Here is a 19,458-nt window from a genome sequence, read left to right on the forward strand (position 1 = left end):
ATTTTCTATTTATTACCCACATAGCAGCTTACTGTGAACATTAAGTGACCAAAATTTGTTTTTAATTTTTTGTTTTGAGACAGGGTCTCACTTTGTCATCCAGACTGAAGTGTAGTGACACAACCACATGCTCACTGCATTCAACCTCCCTGGCTAGTGTTCCCACCTGTCTCCCAAGGAGCTGGCACTACAGGCACGCACCATCACACCCGCTTAATTTTTATTATTTTGTTTTTATGATTTTTGTAGAGCCAGGGTCCCACTGTGTTGCCCAGGCTGGTCTCAAAGTAAATTTGTAATGGAATTTGTGAAAAAAAATTATCTAAGCTCCATATATAACTAAGGCATTCATTTCTTGCTCTCCAAAGCTAATTTCAATTATATATTCGTGAAATATTCAAGCATGGATTAAGGGGGACATCACTCAGGAAGTGATAGTCCTGATTGCCTGTTTCAATCCTAAGTTTGGGCAATTTATCTAATTCCTCTGTAAGCACTTCCTTACCTGTTTATTCCAAACAGGAATAATAATTAGTAACTACTGCATGACACTGCTGGAGTAACAAATAAAAGGACACAGCTAAAGCACTTAGGACCGTGTCTGCACAGAGGATGACCCCCTAAATATTAACTGTGGCTAAAGCCTCTGGTTGAAATGATAGAGAAGGTGCCTTTCATCCTGCCCACAATTAAAGCCAAGAGTCCTGAGGCCTGGAATAATTAGCGTTTGATGTGAAAAGGGCTTCTTTGTCTGGCAGTGTAAATAATACTCTTTGAACAGTTCAATCCCCTCTTTAAAGCCATTGCTTTCCTCTGAAGCATTTTGAAGACATCCTACCGCCTGTGGCTGTTTGATTTCCCTATCGTTGCTTGCCAATTCAAGCAACATGTGTCATATTTTCCAGGGACTGTCTCATGCCCTCAGTAGAACTAGGGGTGCCTCATTTAATGGTCAGATGTGTTGAGTTGTAAGGAAGGAAACCTAGAAATTCACGTAAGAATTGCTTAGTACTTTTTTACTCCTTTTTTCTTCCCAAGTTTCCTATTAACTTTGCTAACCTTGCTACATTTATTTTGCATCCATTTGTTGACTAGGTTTCCCTCATATACCTCCAAATCACAGCCATGTTTTTAGATGAACTTCTGCACCTTGATAAGTATGTTCTTTAATTGGAATGTAGGAAATTGGCTGGCTGATGAGGGCCACACTTTCCTGAATCCATTGTATCCTTGAGACATAGGTCACTTCAAAGGAAACTGATTGGTGTAAATTCCTGGCCTGAAAAGCTGAAGAACACCACCTCACCACTAAAGAAGTAACATCATTTTTAGGCTCTGATTTGAGTAGCTGCTACCACTGTATTTGTCACTCCTGCAGTAAATAATTTCTGAAAAGAACCAAGAAGTTACTATCTCCCAACTACCCTCAGCAGTGTATATCTTGATAGCATTCAGAACATACTATCCCAAAATATGGCCCCTTAACATACTGAATATTTTAAGGTGAAAGAATTTGAGAAGCATCATTGGCAGTAAGGTCTCTCTGACTTTTCCCTACTCTTCTCCCCTGAAGCAGGTCATAGGACCCTCGTATGAGTCCTGCAGAGTCTGAGAGAAATCTGAACAAAAAGACCTTGCTAGGTTTCTGTTTCAACCTTAGCTCACAGTCTTCTTTTTGTCCTATTATATTTCTGCATGACTCTCCACTCTTCATCAAACCTAGTGTAAAAATACTCAGGTTTACCCCTTCTCTAGGTTTTCATTTCCTTATGAAGGCTCCCATGTCATGTGAAATTTATATTAAATAAATGTTGCATTAGTTCACTCTCACACTGCTATAAATAAATAACTGAGACTGGGTAATTATAAAGAGAAGAGGTTTCATTGGCTCCTAAAACCGCAGGCTGTACAGGAAGCATAGCAGCTTCTGCTTCTGGGGAGGCCTCAGGGAGCTTTTACTCATGGCAGAAGGCAAATGGGAAACAAGGCATCTTACGTGGTGGTGCAGAAGCAAGGGGGAGAGAAGGTGGAGGTACCATACTGTTAAACAACCAGGTGACAAAACTCGCTATCCCAACAGCTCCAAGGGGGTGGTGTTAAACCTTGAGAAACCACCCCTGTGGTCCAATGACCTCCCACCAGACCCCACCTCCAACACTGGGGATTGCAACTGAACGTGAGATTTGGGTGGGAACACAGATCCAAACCGCATCAAATGTATATGCTTTTCTCTCATTAATCTGTCTTTTGTTACAGGGCCCCAGCCAATGAATTTCAGATGGGTAGAAGGGAAAGCTGTTTTCTTCCCTACAGCACACAGTAGGTGTGGGCGGGCATCTGTGTTCTGTATGTCTGTTTTTCTAGGATAGAGAAGCAGACATAACATTGAAAAAATACAGAGAAAAATAATCCCAGAATGAAAATGTTTGAGATGTGTATTCCTTTGCTAGGGCTGCCATAACAAAGTACCAGACTGGGTGACTTCAACATTTATTTTTTTCACAATTCTGGAGGCTACAATTCTTAAGATTAACCCTGTGAGCAGGGTCGATTTCTTCTGAGGTCTCTCTCCATGGTATGTCGATAACTGTCTTCTCCCTGTGTCTTCACATTATCTTTTCTCCGTGTGTGTGTCCAGTCTTCTTTACTTATAAAGACACCAGTCAGATTGGATTCAGACCCACCTCAATAACTTCATTTTGTATCTTTAACAACCCTAACTCTACATGCAGTCATATTTTCAAGGACTTCAACATATGCAGCAGGGAAGAGGGTAAATCAGTCCATAACAAGAAGCACAGTAATTAGTTTTCCAAATACTATATGAACTAAGTATTCCATAGGTGGCTCAAACCCAGCAGGACCAAGCCTGGCCTCATTATCCTCACAGCTCTGCTTATCCAAGTTTGAAATTTGGTCCTCATCCTAGATTACCACCATTCATTTTCATCATATATTTAAAAATATACAAATTCCTGTTCTATTGATTCTATTTTAACATCATATTTTTGTTTATCATGGCTAAAAATTGGAAATATAAATGTTGAAGAGTAGGAGTTTCACTAAAAATAGGTTTTATCAGGCCCGGCACAGTAGCTCACGCCAGCACTTTGGGAGGCCGAGGTAGGCAGATCACTTGAGCCCAAGAGTTTGAGACAGCCTGGGCAATATGGTTAAACCCCATCTCTACAGAAAATACAAAAATTACTCCGGTGTGGTGGTGTGCATCTGTAGTCCCAGCTATTCAGGAGACTGAGGTAGGAGGATCGCTGTAGCCTGGGAGGCAGAGGTTGCAGTGAGCCATGATCCCGTTACGGCACTCCAGCCTGAGCAACAGAGAGAGACACTGTCTTAAAAGAAGAAAAAAGACAAAAAAAAAAAAAAGGTTTATGCATAATGAAATACTGTGCAGCTGTTAAAACTAATGTCAAAAAAATAAACATAAAATATGCTTGAAGGACAGTACTTTGGGAAAGGTGCCAAATCATATATTCTCATTTATATTAATATATCATATACATGTGTAGTATAGTTACAGGATAAAAAACTGACTAGAAGGCTCAATGCCAAAATGTTAACAATTCTGTTGCATTCTTTGGGATGAAAGGATCAGCTCCTCTGGAGAGAACTTTCTCTATCTGGCTGTCTCTAAAACTCCCAATAGTGTGATTAAGAAAAAAGAAGTTCTGGGCCGGGCGTGGTGGCTCAAGCCTGTAATCCCAGCACTTTGGGAGGCCGAGACGGGCAGATCACGAGGTCAGGAGATCGAGACCACCCTGGCTAACACGGTGAAACCCCGTCTCTACTAAAAAATACAAAAAACTAGCCGGGCGAGCTGGCGGGCGCCTGTAGTCCCAGCTACTCCGGAGGCTGAGGCAGGAGAATGGCGTAAACGCGGGAGGCGGAGCTTGCAGTGAGCTGAGATCCGGCCACTGCACTCCAGCCTGGGCAACAGAGCGAGACTCCGTCTCAAAAAAAAAAAAAAAAAAAGAAAAAGAAAAAAAAGAGTTCTCCATGAAGCCCTTTCCTTTTCCAAGTTTCCCCATTCTGTGTTAAGAAAAATAAAAGTAATTTTTTTCTTTTTTCTACTGCCTCCATATTTGCAGAAAAAAAATTATTAATTGAACATATAATTATTGAATACCAACTATGTACACAGTATTATTCTAGGTTTGGTATATAAAATATGAATAAGATAATTTTAAGATTCAATTCCTTACTAAGGAAATTGAAAAACAACGCAAGAGAAAAGTATCCTAGTATTAAAGGATAGAGTAAGATTAGTGAACCACTTAATCCATGTTACTCTATGTTCTTGTTTATAAAATAATGCACTAGTGACCTCAAAGAGGATCAAATGGGAAAGTCAAGCAAAACTTGCAATATTACTGTAAAGACCAGAAAAGCATAAGGAATTTTAATGCCAAGAAAGCAACATTGCAAGGCAATGGTTACCTCCAGGGGAAGTAGTGGAAGGATGAGAGATGAGAGAGATGTTATTTGTAATATTTGTTATACCTGGTTGGCAACTGGGTTCAAGCATGGTCATTATATTATCCTTTATAACTTGTATATGGATTTAATACTTTTTTTTTTTTTTTTTTTTTTTTTTTTTTTTCAGACGGAGACTTGCTCTGCCACCCAGGCTGGAGTGTAGTCGCAATCTCGGTTCACTGCAACCTCCTCTTCCTGGGTTCAAGCAATTCTCCTACCTCAGCCTCCAGAGTACCTGGGACTACAAGCACGCACCACCATGCCCAGCTAATTTTGTATTTTTGGTAGACATGGGGTTTCACTATGTTGGCCAAGCTGGTCTTGTCTCCTGACCTCAGGTGATCCACCTGCCTCAGCCTCCGAGAGTTCTAGCATTACAGGCATGCACTACAGCACCTGGCCTTACTTTTTTTTTTTTTTTTTTTTTTTTTTGAGACAGGAGGCCGGGCGCGGTGGCTCAAGCCTGTAATCCCAGCACTTTGGGAGGCCGAGACGGGCGGATCACGAGGTCAGGAGATCGAGACCATCCTGGCTAACATGGTGAAACCCCGTCTCTACTAAAAAATACAAAAAATTAGCCGGGTGTGGTGGCGGGCGCCTGTAGTCCCAGCTACTCAGGAGGCTGAGGCAGGAGAATGGCGTAAACCCGGGAGGCGGAGCTTGCAGTGAGCTGAGATCTGGCCACTGCACTCCAGCCTGGGCAACAGAGCGAGACTCCGTCTCAAAAAAAAAAAAAAAAAAAAAAAAGAGACAGGAGTCTCGCTCTGTCACCCAGGTTGGAGTGCAGTGGCGCGATCTCAGCTCACTGCAAGCTCCGCCTCCCGGGTTCACGCCATTCTGCCTCAGCCTCCCCAGTAGCTGGGACTACAGGCGCCTGCCATGGCACCCAGCTAATGTTTTGTATTTTTTGTAGAGACGGGGTTTCACCAGATCTCCATCTCCTGACCTCGTGATCCGCCCACCTCGGCCTCCCAAAGTGCTGGGATTACAGGCATGAGCCACTGCACCCGGCCTACATTCTTTTATATGTATCTAGAATTATAAATTTTGAAGCAAATAAAGTAACAACAATGAACAAATGTATTCATGGAAAAGTCATCTCGCCTTCTATAAAAACAAAACCTCCATAAATATTGCATGTATTAGAAATTTGATTATAAAAAAGGCAATCTCTCCAAAAGTCTGTAGATGCTCAAAAGACCAGGCACTTTACGAAAATCACTGCTAATATACAACACTTGCTGTGTAAAAGACAGGTCTTGAAATACCTTCCTTCTCTGCCAGAAGGCCATAACCTAACATGTATACTAAGGTATTTCATTTTATCAACTGTAAATTAATTTAGATTTATATTCATTTTATTTATATTCATCTAGGTATTTGTTAAGATAAACACATAATTTGAGTCTAATATGCTCAGCGTAAGAACTAGTTTTGTGAAAGGTGTTAGAATTGTGACATAATCAGAAGCAAAGCAGGGAGGGGAGATTTTGTATGGTTCCCTGCTCTCCAGAAAAAAGTTCACATTCGTGTCATTGGCCTAACAGCCAGGAACTATCACTTCTGATACTGACTTGAATTACACTCATCTGACATTCCATATAATATTCCATTCCTGCTTTCCTTTTCATAAGCATATGTTTTCACTCTCCAAATAGACTGCAGGATCATTAGTAGCAGGGAAAAATATAGTGGGAAGGCCGTGGGGAAGGGAGCAGGATTGTAATGCCAGTGGGGTCACAACACAGAAGGTGTCACTTGAAAGAAGTGAGGCAGCAACACTTAAATCTAGAAGCTGAATTGCCCACACAAAGGGAACTGTCAGGATATAGTCCCTGAAAGAGATACATACTTCCAGCAAGTTCGAGAGGCTAGCGGAGCTGGGCAAGGAAGGAGAGGAGGAGTAGTGGGATTTGAGGCCAAAGAGATAACAGCCAGAGTGGGGACTTGCAAGGTACTGAAAGGACTTTGGGTTTTCCTTTTAGTGAAATGAGAGCCATTGGAGGATTTTCAGCAGAAGAGTGACCTGATTTTACTCACCCTTTACTGGAAATCTGTGGAACAGAACTAGGCAATGAGGGTGCTACAACAATAAAGGTGAGCGTTGGCAGCGGTTTGACCAGAAGTGGGAATGAGAAACAGTTGGATTCTGTTTTCAAAGAGCTCATAGAACTTACTGATGGATTGTTATGTAGGATGTGAAAGGAAACGACAGAAATGACTCCAGCTAAAACAGTAAAATGCTGTTCACTAATTTCAAGATGATGGGAGAAGCTGTTTTGCAGAGATAATGAAATAAATTGAAGCTTATTTAAGTTTGAAGTGCATATTTATTGGACTTTCAAGTTGAGATGTCAAGTAGCAGGGTCTCTAGAATATGGAATACAAGGCTGTGGGCTACTGACTTAACATCCACAATATGAACATATGGGCAGCATCTCCACAGCAACAAACATCAGTTCAAAATAATCAGAGATTTTCATCCTCCACGTCCATCTTCTCAGATCCAACAGGAGCCACAGAACTAAGGGAAGAAAAAAGGCAGCATCAAATATAGAGCTGTCAAGCTGAGTTCCACAAATACGTTTCAGGAGGCCTGAGAACTCCTGGAATTGCAAGCAAAATATATGGGGAAAGTGGGCACATTTTGAAAAAGGTATGAATATCTATCACTGGGTCTCCAAAGTAACCCCTTCATGGTTCTAACTTTAACAGGTTATTTGAATGAAAATTGCAATATTATTGCATACCCTTATTACCAAGGGCATTTTTCCACATTTGTAAAATAGGGATAACTTTTTCTGTGTGTTCCAAAAATTACGGAAACAGACAATTACTAAAGAAAGCACTTGTAAAACTGCAAGTTAGGAATCCAGATGTGTACGTACAAAGCAAACATTCCTTACTTCTGTAACCCAGGGCTCAGTCCTTGCACTGCTTATCTTCATTATCAACCTTCTTTTCCTAAGAGATGTCATTTCACCTTCTGGCTTTTTTACTCTCATAGGAGTAAAAACTCTCAATTATGTTTCCAGCCGAGACTTCTTTTCTGAACTCCAGATTTGTGTATCAAACTGCTTACCTTCGTATATCTTCCTCTTAGATATGTGTAATAAGCATCTCACACTCTCTCTGGATGTCCAAAACTAAGATATGGAATTCTTCCCAAAACTTGTTCCTTGAGTATTCTTCCCCGTTTTTAGCAACTGATACCTCCATTTCAGTTGCTGTCAGTGAAATAACTGGAATCATCCATAAATTTTCTTTCTCTCATACTCTACACACTCAGTGGCTCAGAAATGAACTATCAACCTTCTTTCAAAATAAATAAAGAATCCAACAACTTTTCAGAGCCTCTACCACTAATACACAGAGCAAGCCACTGCCATCTCAACTCCTTTTTTTTAGTACCCTACTAACTGATCTCTGCTCCTATCCAGGCTCCATCACAGTTTATTCTTCATTAGGCATCCAGACAGCTCATTTTAAAATATAAATCAGATCATCTCAGTCCTCTGCTTAAAACCCTGAGTGGCTCCCAACTCACTAGGAATAAAACCAAAGTAGTTACACTGGCCTACATACAAGGCCATATAGGAACAGCTTGCCTCCATTTGCCTTTCAGACCTCATCTCCATTCCTCTGCACCTCTTCTGCCCTTTTGCCCAGCCACAATAACTCTGCTATCTCCAGGCTTTGCTACTTGGTCTTCTATTTGGAATATTCTCTAGTCTTTATTTCTCCACTATCGCTTTATCAGTAAAGCTTTCCTTGACCCTATCATTTAAAATGACCACCTTCTCGACTGGGCGCGGTGACTCACACCTGTAATCCCAGCACTTTGGGAGGCCAAGGCAGGCGGATCACATGAAGCAGGAGTTCAGGACGAGTCTAACCAAACATGTACTAAAAATACAAAAATTAGCTGGGTGTGGTGGCGCATGCTTGTAATCCCAGCTACTCGGGAGGCTGAGACACTAGAATTGCTTGAACCCAAGCGAGGTGTAGGTGGAATGTGCCGAGATCGCACCACTGCACTGCAGCCTGGGCAACAGAGCAAGACCCTACCTCAAAAAAATAAACATCACCTCCTCCCTCTTTAGCCTGTTTCAGTGATAGCACTTAGCACCATCTGATAGTTTTACTTACTTCATGTGTGAACGCACACCCAATAGACTCCATGCATACAGAAAATACTGTTTTGTTCACTGTCATTCACTCCTATAATTCTCAGAGCCATTAACGGTACCTGGCATATGTTATGTGCTCAATTTTTGTTGTTGTTAATTTTATGTCCTCATACAAACCAGTGCTTTAGCTCCGATAACATCGTTCTTTTCATATTAATGCACAAGTCCATATCTTTGAAAAAGATGACACTCAAAGTAACTCCACTGATTTTCCCAATTTCAAACTTAGAACCCTACAATTTGCTTGCTGACCACAAAGAGGAAAAATCTGATTTTACAATGTAACTATCATCCTAAACCAGCAATTGTCCTATTATCTTCAACGTAGATAAACCAGACATATGTCTCTGATGTGGTGCACCAGTATGTACATATAAACTCTTCCTGACAAGAATATAAACCTGATTTCAACTAAGTATACAAAAGTCACTTCCGCTCAGGACAGAGTATAGAAACCAAGTAAAATGACACCATTAGAAAAGCCAATCCAGGCCGGGCGCGGTGGCTTACGCCTATAAATCCCAACACTTTGGGAGGCCGAGGCGGGCGGATCTACTAAAAATACAAAAATTAGGTGGGCGACTGTAATCCCACCTATTTAGGAGGCTGAGGCAAGAGAATCGCTTGAAACCGTAAGGCGGAGGATCGCGCCACTGCACTCTAGCCTGGACGAAAGAGAAACACTCCGTCTCAAGAAAAAAAAAAAAAGGTTTTGGTGATGTTTCTATATTGCTCACTAAGCGATACTCTTTTAATGTTCTTATAATACGCAAAAACACATTTTATTAGGTCTAATGGAAACAGTACTTAATAGCTCTCGAATGAACATTTATATTGTTACCCCACACTACCTTTTGCTGACCAGTTTTGTCACCAAGTCAAAAGCAGCAGCGTAAACGCCGCCTGTACTTAGATTTACGATCCTACTCAGGGAGATCTGTTGCGCTCACGGATTCGCCTTTAAGGACCGCCGCCTGGGTGCGAGCTTTCTTTGTTCTCAGCCCTCCCCGCCATTTTGAAAACAGTAACGTGGAGTCTTCCCCGAGTTTCCTACAACTTCCGTAATCCTTGAGATCCTTACGAACACTTCAAGCTTAAACTGAAAAGGAAAGCCCCACGAGAATTATAAACCGTGCCAATACAGCTTACTCACTGCTATCTAACGCCCTAAGGTGTCCAAGAAAACTAAATGTTAAACATACCAACTACCCCCAAATAGGAAATAGTAACTTTTAAGTTTTTTGTGCCCAAATCCTAAACATGCGCAATTAACCACGAGAAATTAAACGTTACCTGCAAATGCACACTAGTGCACGACTGCCTTTTCAGCAAAAACCTGGAACAGGATAACAAGATGTCCGCTCTTTTACGAAGAAAGTGGGCGGCCCTAAAAAGGGCCTTTGGTTGTAAAGAGAAATACTGAGTGGAGTAAGCGGGAGCCTTAACCACCGAAGCCGTAAAGAGTGCGTCCCTGTCGCTTCAGCGCATAGACCACATCCATTGCTGTTACAGTCTTGCGTTTAGCATGCTCCGTGTAAGTGACTGCATCACGAATCACGTTCTCCAGGAACACCTTCAGAACACCACGGGTCTCCTCATAGATAAGGCCAGAAATACGCTTGACACCGCCGCGGCGAGCAAGGCGGCGGATGGCTGGCTTAGTAATACCCTGAATGTTGTCCCGCAAAACCTTGCGGTGACGCTTAGCGCCTCCCTTACCTAAGCCTTTCCCACCCTTACCACGTCCAGACATGACTAACCAGCTCCCAAAGCCGCTTTCAGGAACCTAAAAGCCGAGGAAAGCAGCGACGCCCTTATATGCAGGGAATTCGGACCTAATTGAAGACTGAAAGCGCGCATACGGGAACTTTGGTCCTGCTTCTTGGTCTCACCCTATGCAGCCCCGCCCTGGATGACGTCACCAACAACTTCAGCCTTTGACATCTGAGCGCGGGTTCCGTGGAGGCGTCTCTCGCAATTGCTGGGAAATAGGAATGGGAGTTTTACGGCTGTTTTAACAGCTAAATCAGATTAAAGAAATCAACATGTTTAAATTATTATCAATTGTTTCTTGAGTTGCTTTAGGACAATTGGAGACGAGCTTCGGTCCACAGGACCGAAAGCCTGAGGAGTCCAGCTTTGTCCCCAAGGTCACAGTGACTGGCATTTCTGCTGCCTACTGTAAAGCACATGCGGACCGAAACCTCCTTCGGAAGTGTTTGACAATTGCAAGATTTCACCCTCTCTATCATCAAGCCAAGGGAAACGTAACCAAAACGGTTTTCTTCCCGATGGCGAAGACATGGTAGGTTAGTGATTCGTGGTAGAATTATCCCCCTCCGCGCGGAGGCTTGATTCTATTCCCAGTTTGTTCTCTTCTTTCCCTACTTATTAAAATTTGTAATTGCCATTTCAATATCTAAGTGCCCCTCACAACTGCACCCAGTGTGTGGGTTTCGGGGTGGGTTTTTGGGGGGTTTTTTCCCCCCTTTTTTTGTTTTATTGAGACAGGGTCTTGCTATGTTGCCTGCGTTCGTCTCCCGAAGTGCAGTGACTGCAGGCGTGAGCTACTACAGAGTGACTCTCGCACCTAGCCCACTAGTGTATTGATGTTTACTTTTCTATCCCTAGTTTTGTTTTCTGTTTGATTCTGGTAGACGCCTTTTTCCAAAGTGAGTTGGCAACCTGTGGTAGCCAAAGTATGAAATAGGCAACTTATCGTAGGCTCGCTCTTAAAATACGAAGTGGTCTGAGCGCATCGCCTGTAAGTAGTTAAGAGTATTGTGAGGAAGGCTTGGCGTCAGAGGAGCAGAGTGGCGCAGCGGAAGCGTGCTGGGCCCATAACCCAGAGGTCGATGGATCGAAACCATCCTCTGCTAGGTGTTTTTTTTCCTTGTCTCTTCCGGATAATTTTTTTCTCTAGTTACAATTTTTTTAGGTTAAACAATAATGAAAGAAAACAAAATGAGAATGGCGTGAACCGGGAGGCTGAGGCAGGAGAATGGCGTGAACCCGGGAGGCAGAGCTTGCAGTGAGCTGAGATCCGGCCACTGCACTCCAGCCTGGGTGACAGAGCGAGACTCCGTCTCAAAAAAATAAATAAATAAATAATCAATACACTTTGGGCGATGGGGCCAGGAGAGATTAGTCAATCCACCAGTAATATTAATAGAGCTAAGGCTTAAGAAGTACATAATTATTCCATGGTGACTCAACCATGCCTGGGATTGGACTGTAAGGCAACTGCCATTGAGCGACGTATCCTTGGTGATACATAAAGGGAATCCCTCCAATGGGGCGGTGTAATTGATACTATTGTTCTGAGAATCTAATTGTTCTCTGTCGGGGGAGTTAAGGGTCCTGGAGTCCATGCTCACTGATCACGATATACCTCAGGAGGAGTGTTACTCTGGAGTACAAGTCACACTACTCAGGGGTTAGGAACAGATGCCCAATATGTTTTTGCTTCTACACAGGGGAAACACACCGCACAGGAGACTGCAGCTAGTATGGCCAAGACCATCGAGTCAGGAGTTTTTGCCTGACCCTGACACTCCAGCATTTTCTCAGCTTCCTGCATGGTTTTCTTGATCTGTCCCCATGTTATGGGGGTGGATGTCAATGTGACTCCAGTCAGCCCTCGTTCCATTTTCGCATTCAGATTCAACTAGCCTATGGCTTGTACTGGGGGAACCGGGCCCATGGTTGCGATCCATGGATCCCACCAGTCTCCTGTTCCATGGTCGCACACATCTGGAGGGCACCTACACAGTTTGTCCATCTCCTGTAAAAACACAAGCATACCCTCATACCCACGTCAGCAAATCCACTGGGCCTTTCCATTGTCCTTCCAGGGATTTCCATAACACCTTTGGATAAACTTGCCTCTTTCCCTCTAACACTTGCCAGTGTCGTTCTGCCGGAGTCTTACCATCCATACCAGGAGTCAAAAAATTTAAAGTAAACAAGGCTAAATGTGATTTTGTTTAAGGTGGTAGCTGGTCTCCTATTCTCCCGTTTTTCTCAACATACACCATAGTGTTTGATGTGCCCACTCTATAATACCTTGTCCTTGGGGTTGTAAGAAATTCCTGTTTTATGAGTGATTGCCCATAACTGTAAAAACTTTTGAAAAGCACGACTAACATAAGCAGGTCCATTGTCAGTTTTTAATTGTTTAGAGACTCCCATATGGGCAAATGATGACAAACAATGCCATCGGACATGGCCAGCAGTTTCCCCTGTTTGATATGTGGCATGTAACATATGGGAGTAGGTGTCTATAGTCACATGAACATAGCTAAGTTTGCCAAAGGCTGCTGTACGTGCAACATCCATCTGCCAGATTTCATCTGGAGCCAAGCCTCATGGGTCGCATCCTTCCATGGGTGCAACACCAGGGACATGCTGACAAGTGGGGCAGGCTTGCACAATAGCTTGAGCTTGGCTGCAAAGCAGATGAAACATAGAAGTAAGGGCAGAGGTGTTTTGATGCAGTAATGTATGGGAAGCTTGGGCTTGTTGAAACACAGAACCAATTAATTTATCTGCTTTATCATTACCTTGAGATAGTGGTCCAGGAAGTTGCATGTGAAAGCGAACAGGAGCAGCACGAGAGCAAATAGCTTGTTAAGTCTCAGAAACAAATTAAGCAGCTCTGGTTCTAGGGTGCCCTTAATAGTGACAGTCTCAATGCAACTACCTGCATTTTCAACATAGGCTAAATCACAGACAACATAGGAGATAAAGCTGTGAGCTCTAAAACCTGAATAACTGCCATTAACTCTGAACACTGAGCTGAAACTCCAGAGGTCTTTATTGTTTGAGTATGCTTAGTTACATAAATAGCCGTGCGGCCTTTGTAAGAGCCATCAGTAAAATAAGTCCTTCCACCTGGAATGGGCTTGTGATGAGTAATTACAGGGAGGATAAAAGGGTGAACTTTATAAAATTGCAAAATTTTGTCTGATGGATAATGGTTATCTATTATCCCCACAAAATCTGCAAAAGCGATTTGCCGTGCAGTCGACATTTCCCATACTGCGGCCTGTTGTTGGGAATCCAAGGAAACAATAATTTTATCAGGATCACATCCTGTAAGCATTTTTTATCTATGCCTACCTATTGTTATAAGTTGAGTAATTAAAGAAAGATAAACTTGCACAGATTTCACTGTCTGATTGGATTTTAAAAAGCCATTATATTGTCATTACAGATTTGTCTATGAATTGGCCTAAAAATCCTGATGGAGAATGAGGAGTAGGAAGAATAAACAAAAGCAAAGGCTTTTGCGGCTATAGCCGGGAGGCATGTTGTTGCTGAAGGATCTGTTCTACAAGTTGTCACTCAACTTCTCCCTCCTTAGTAAGTTACTGAGGAGAATGTAATGAAGAATCTCCTTGGAGGGTTTGATAAAGGTGTGTGAGTTGGTAGATGGCAATACCTAGCATCGGGCACAGCCTATTAATATCCCCTAATAATTGTTGGAAGTCATTCAGAGTTTGTACTCTGTCCCTACAGAGAGTTACTTTCTGAGGCTGAACATGTCTTCCAGTAACAATAGTACCTAAGTACTGGTATGGGGAGGTTGTTTGCACCTTTTCAGGAGCTATTTTGAGATTCCATGCTATCAAGGCTAGTTTTATTTCTCTGAATAACTGATGTAACATTTGATCTGTAGGAGCAGCCAAAAGAATATCATCCATACAATGAATGATGTAGGCAGTGGGAAATATATTGCAAGGCTCCTTTAAAGCTTTTCCTCCAAAATGTTGACATAACATAGGACTGTTGAGCATGCCTTGGGCTAAAACTTTCCGCTGATAGCGAGAGACAGCCTCTCTTTGATAATAGAAGGCAGAGAAGGCAAATTGAGGCTTATCCTTTTTGTGTAATGGTATAGTTAAAAAAAAAAAAAAATCTTTAAGACCTATTACTACAAGAGGCCAGTCTCTTGGAATGGCTGCTAGGGATGGCAGACCTTGCTGTAATGCACCCATTGATTTAATCTGTGCACTCATAGCTCTTAAATCATGTAGCAGTCGCCATTTTCCGGACATTTTTGGATCACAAATACTGGTGAATTCCAGGGGCTGAGTCTTCTATATGTTCTGCTTCCAATTGCTCTCTCACTAGCTGATGGAGTTGCATCAGTTTCTCCTGTAATAGGGGCCATTGATCTACCCACACAAGTTTGTCAGTCAGCCACTCTAGTGGCAAAGCAGTAGGTGGAGGAGAAATATCAATGACCCCTGCCCAAAATCCTGATGACCTGGCCCTTTCCTATCTGTTTTGTCCAGTTATTGATATTGGATCAGGGTTTCCCTGCAGGGGCTTTCCTAAGTCTTTTCCACTCTGATATCCCATTTTCTTTAACATTTTAAATCCTGGATTATCAATAGTTTCATTTGTAAGTCTCATATCACATGCTATAAGTAAATCTCGGCCCCATAAATTAACAGCTATATTTGCGACATAAGGTTGAAAAGTACATGACTGTCCATCCGTTCTGAGACAGGATAAAATCTCAGCACTCTATTGAACACTTTGAGCTTTCCTAGTCCCACTAGGGATGTAGAAGTTAATTGCAGGGGTCAAGATGGTGGGCCAATAGTGTTTGGATATTACTGATGCATCAGCTCCCATATCCATAAGCCCATAGAACTTCTTTCCTTTAATTGGCACTGTACAGGTGGGTTGATTCAATGCTATGGGTTGTGATAGATAAATTTACCACCTAGTTGTCCTTTAAATCCTTGATTCCCTCGTTTTTCCTTTTGTGGGGAAGGGTACAACTTGCAGGGAATAAGCAATAGTTGAGCAATATATTCTCCCAGTTCAAAAACCCAAAGATCTTGTGACATTACTACTACTTGAATTTCTCCTTCATAATCAGTCAACAACTCCGGGGATCACAGTAATGCCCTGTTAAGATGGCTTTTGCCCAAAATTAATCCTATATATCCTGTTGCCAAAGGTCCCCAAATACCAGTGGGAACCTTCATGGGTTTGTCTCCTCCAACAAATGTAACCTGTTCTCTGACTGGGAGATCTAATCCTGTGCTTCTGGGTGTTCCTGGGGAGAGGGAATCAATGTTCTTCTGGGAACCCACCCCTGAAACGGGTTGTGGCCTGGATGGGGAATGCCCTCATGGTTTGAGGGGCCCAGATCCAGGTCCCCTTCCTGTTTCCTGACAAAGAGGTGCCATTCTGATGAAATTTTGAGTGGCATTGATTAACCTAATGATTTCCTTTATTACAATGAGGGAAAAGTCCTGGCGTTTTTTCTGTGAGGGGGGAACTGCATTATAAGATCCCCTCTGCCCAGAGGTCTGAGAGCATTCTTTTTTGAAATGTCCAATTTTTCCATAATTATAACATTTTCCTACTTTAGAGCTTGACCTTTGGCCCTTTCTAGATTTGTTTACTACTAAATTAGCCATTGCTTGAGCCAACATTGTAGAACGATGGAGTTCAGTTCCCACATCCTGACAGGCTTTGAGAAAATTTCCTAAGATCTTTGTACATCTCACAGGTGCCAGAACATGTTTACAATCTGCATTTGCATTTTCAAAAGCTAGAGTCAAAGTAAGTGGTATGAGCAGCAGTATGAGGAATCTGACGCCGCACTGCCTCTTGTAATAGTACAACAAAATGTGCATAGGACTCCTCCGACCCTTGCATAACATGTAGAAAAGGTTATACCGAGACTCCTTCCTCTGGAATGGTGTCCCAGGCGGGTTTAGCGGGCAAGGCACACAGCTTGTAAGCAGCGCCTGGGAGTGTCACTTGTTGTAGCAGATCTGAATAAGGGTCATTACCCAGTTGCATATCCTCTGTAATGTCCCGATGTCCAGCAGCATGATTCTGTCTAGCCTGGTGTGCACACATTTCTAGCCAGTTAAAATTCCATGTCAGATATGCACTAGCAAACAAACAAGTGTGAGCCAAATGCTTTATATCAAAGGGTGGAAAGCACATAGCATCGAATACAGATTCTAGCAATCCTAAAGTATATGGGCTCTGTATTCCATTGTTAACTACACTAGCTTTTAATTCCTTCAACAACTTAAACTCTAGCAAAGTGTGTTCACAAATAAGCTGCTGTGGATTATTTGGATCGGGCCTTACGGAAATAGGAAAAGCACAAGGTCCTAGGGGCTCTCCAGCTATGGCAGCAGCACAAAAAATTCTTTGTACTGGGGTCTCTATTTCTGCTACTGAAGGAGGCAGTACAGATGTTTCTGCTACTAGGGGGATGGTACAGGCCAATTTTCATCTTTCCTTTCCTGTTTATCATTTTCAATGGGTGCTGTGGGTGAGACAAAAGATTCCTTCAATTTTTGAGATTCAGAACATGGCTCCTGGTGGTCCGGCAGAGTAAGAAGGGGACAATGGCAGAAGGACAGTACAGACTAAACCCCAAACAGAGAAAACAGAAGGATCAACTTTGAGACTTTTTTGATGAGCCCGTTTTAATCCTTCTCCTACTGGGTCCCAATTTTCCACATTGAGAGTACCTGTCTGTGGAAACCATGGGTTATATGTAATAAATTCCTGCAGAAGCTTAGTTAGTGTTTGAGAGCTAACCTGAGCATTAAGCAACTGCACATAATGTTGCTCCTCCATAGACAAATTCTGCCCCATGTTACCCTGATTCAGAAACTTCCCGCTCCCAGTACCTCCTCAGGGCACTGACTTTATATCCTCCGCTGGCCAACTAATCCTGGGGTTCCTTGTTCATCTAATCAGTTTCACTTTCTCTGCTCCAGCAGACCTTCTTCGTTCAAGTCTCTGTTTGGGCGCCACTTGTGGCTGTTACTGTAGGACTGAACGAAGGAGGACAAACGTAGAAATGAAGACAAAGACAAAAGGATTGGTTTAAAAGAAGGGGTCAGGGGCTCCTTGCTTCTAGAGAACAAGGGCCCTGAGCTTCTACAGCCCTTGGTATTTATTAGGTAGAGTTAATAGGGAGGAAGGGGTAACTGTGGGTCAGCTACTTGATTTATCACAGGCTCACATGATTGCTTTCTTTGTTCAACAGGCTCCAGATGTTCCTATAGCTTACCTAAAGGAACACAGTGCCTGGGACGTGATTGCCCTCAGCATTCCTTCTGGTGGCAGATGCAGTTGTCAGTTTGCCAACATCCTGCTTTCATGAGAACAGTTTGCTGTTTGCTCATATAGCCTCCAGTGGTATATTGAGTTGGTCACGTCCCTCATTCCTTCGGCCTCCAACAGGTGAAGGCTAAAAGGTTTTCTCGTGCAATGTCTTCATTGAGGATACGAAAGCCCTTTCTCTCCAATTGTGAACTGCATGCATGTGTGTAAGCTGTGCTTGCATAGCAAAGTCCACTTGAGCATTAGAGTCAAAGTTGTTAAGGGGACCTAGTCATAGCTACCATGTGGCCAGCCATTTGGAACCAGATACCAGGTGCACATCATAAATCATCATATTTACTTTAAATATGCTGACAACCTAGTTCATAGCAACTCAGTACCTGAGATATATAGAATAACATTATTACCCAGTAAGTATGCGAACATACCAATATTTTAGTAAGGGTCATCACCATGGCACTTATCTACAGAGATAAATGAAAACTAAAACAGGGTTGCTGCATTAATTTTGCCCTGGCAATTGTCTAATTCTGAAATGGTGGCACGTTTTGAGCCAAAACTTGAATCAGTAAGAACTTGCCATATAGCCAAGAAGAGCACTCTAGCAAAAAGAAATAAATACAGGGAAGCAGAATAGTTAAAGGTTTTTAAGGAACTACAAATAATTCAGTGTGATGAAGTATGGAGGTGAGGTCATGTGAGGGAGAGGGATTTGGAGAGAAAAGTGGCTATGTTCTGATCACCTCCTATGCACCTGTAGATAGACAATAAATTCTCCTGCCCTAAATAGTAAGAAGGCTTGACACATGACACTCAACACTGGATAAATGAGACTGGCAGAAATTTATTAGTCATATATACTCACAGCCTGGAAGAAGAGGGCACTGCACACCATGCAAGGCCACAGAAGGTTTGCACTCAGGAGCAGAATGAACTAGGAGGGGCTGTGAGAGGTAGGGTTTGTAGTCATCAGAGGGTAAGGTGACTCCTGGTTCCCTCCAGAGAATCTAGCTGGCTTGCTTTAACAGTTTGGGAGACTGGCAGTGAGATGAAATCCATTAGGTTGAGGCCTGAGTGAGATGCAGCTGGTCTGGCAGATAAGGGAACTGGCCAAGTAGGGAACCTTTCCTGCTTGTGGGAGTCATAGCTATCAAGACAGGGGAACATGTGGATAAGCATTTTTGGGGAGCCCTGTGAGGGTCAAAAATCTCAAGGCAGCAGTTGAAATTTTAGGTCTTACAATACCTAAAATTGGTCTGAAGTTATGGCAGAACAAAAAGGGAAAGAACAGGTCATAAGGCGGTGAGTATACAAGGCAAACACTTAGATTTTATTTTTCAGTGGGCAACAGGAAACCACTGACCAATTGTGAACAAAGAATATTATTCCAATTCTCTCCTGAGAAAAAAAAGTCTCTGTCCCATTCCAGGAGGTGCAGCAATCAATCAATCAATCAATAAGGGGGGAAATAAAGGAAAAAAAGTCTTTGGCGTTTTCATGTTTGTGATCTGGTCCTTGATTGGTTTATTTTTCAGCAAGTCACTTCTTTTCTAACTTGGGAGAGGGAAAGTTTGGGACTATATATATTTGTTTAAGGCTGACCACTCCACACTAGTCGTCTCCACGTGAATGTTCAATACACAACTTGAAGTAA

General features: G+C 42.6%; 1 protein-coding gene and 1 non-coding gene across 3 annotated transcripts; one reads left to right on the top strand and one right to left on the bottom strand.

The window, feature by feature from the left end:
* Nucleotides 1-6,501: 6,501 nt before the first annotated feature.
* On the bottom strand, nucleotides 6,502-10,482 carry LOC126953544 (histone H4). Of its 2 annotated transcripts, XM_050788978.1 has the most exons (3): nucleotides 9,978-10,482; nucleotides 9,536-9,783; nucleotides 6,502-7,018 (listed from the first exon to the last, which is right to left on the bottom strand). In XM_050788978.1, the coding sequence occupies exon 1, from the start codon at nucleotides 10,435-10,437 to the stop codon at nucleotides 10,126-10,128; it is 312 nt and encodes a 103-aa protein (XP_050644935.1). In that variant the 5' UTR covers nucleotides 10,438-10,482; the 3' UTR covers nucleotides 6,502-7,018; nucleotides 9,536-9,783; nucleotides 9,978-10,125. The 2 variants fall into 2 exon arrangements, with proteins under 2 accessions (XP_050644935.1, XP_050644934.1); XM_050788977.1 differs by lacking the exon at nucleotides 9,536-9,783.
* A 1,009-nt stretch (nucleotides 10,483-11,491) lies between these two features.
* TRNAM-CAU (transfer RNA methionine (anticodon CAU)) lies at nucleotides 11,492-11,563 on the top strand. Its single transcript has one exon. It is a non-coding gene; the product is annotated as a tRNA-Met (tRNA).
* The last annotated feature ends 7,895 nt before the right edge of the window (nucleotides 11,564-19,458 follow it).

The sequence above is a fragment of the Macaca thibetana genome, chromosome 4 (assembly GCF_024542745.1).
Source record: "Macaca thibetana thibetana isolate TM-01 chromosome 4, ASM2454274v1, whole genome shotgun sequence".
NCBI lineage: Eukaryota > Metazoa > Chordata > Mammalia > Primates > Cercopithecidae > Macaca > Macaca thibetana.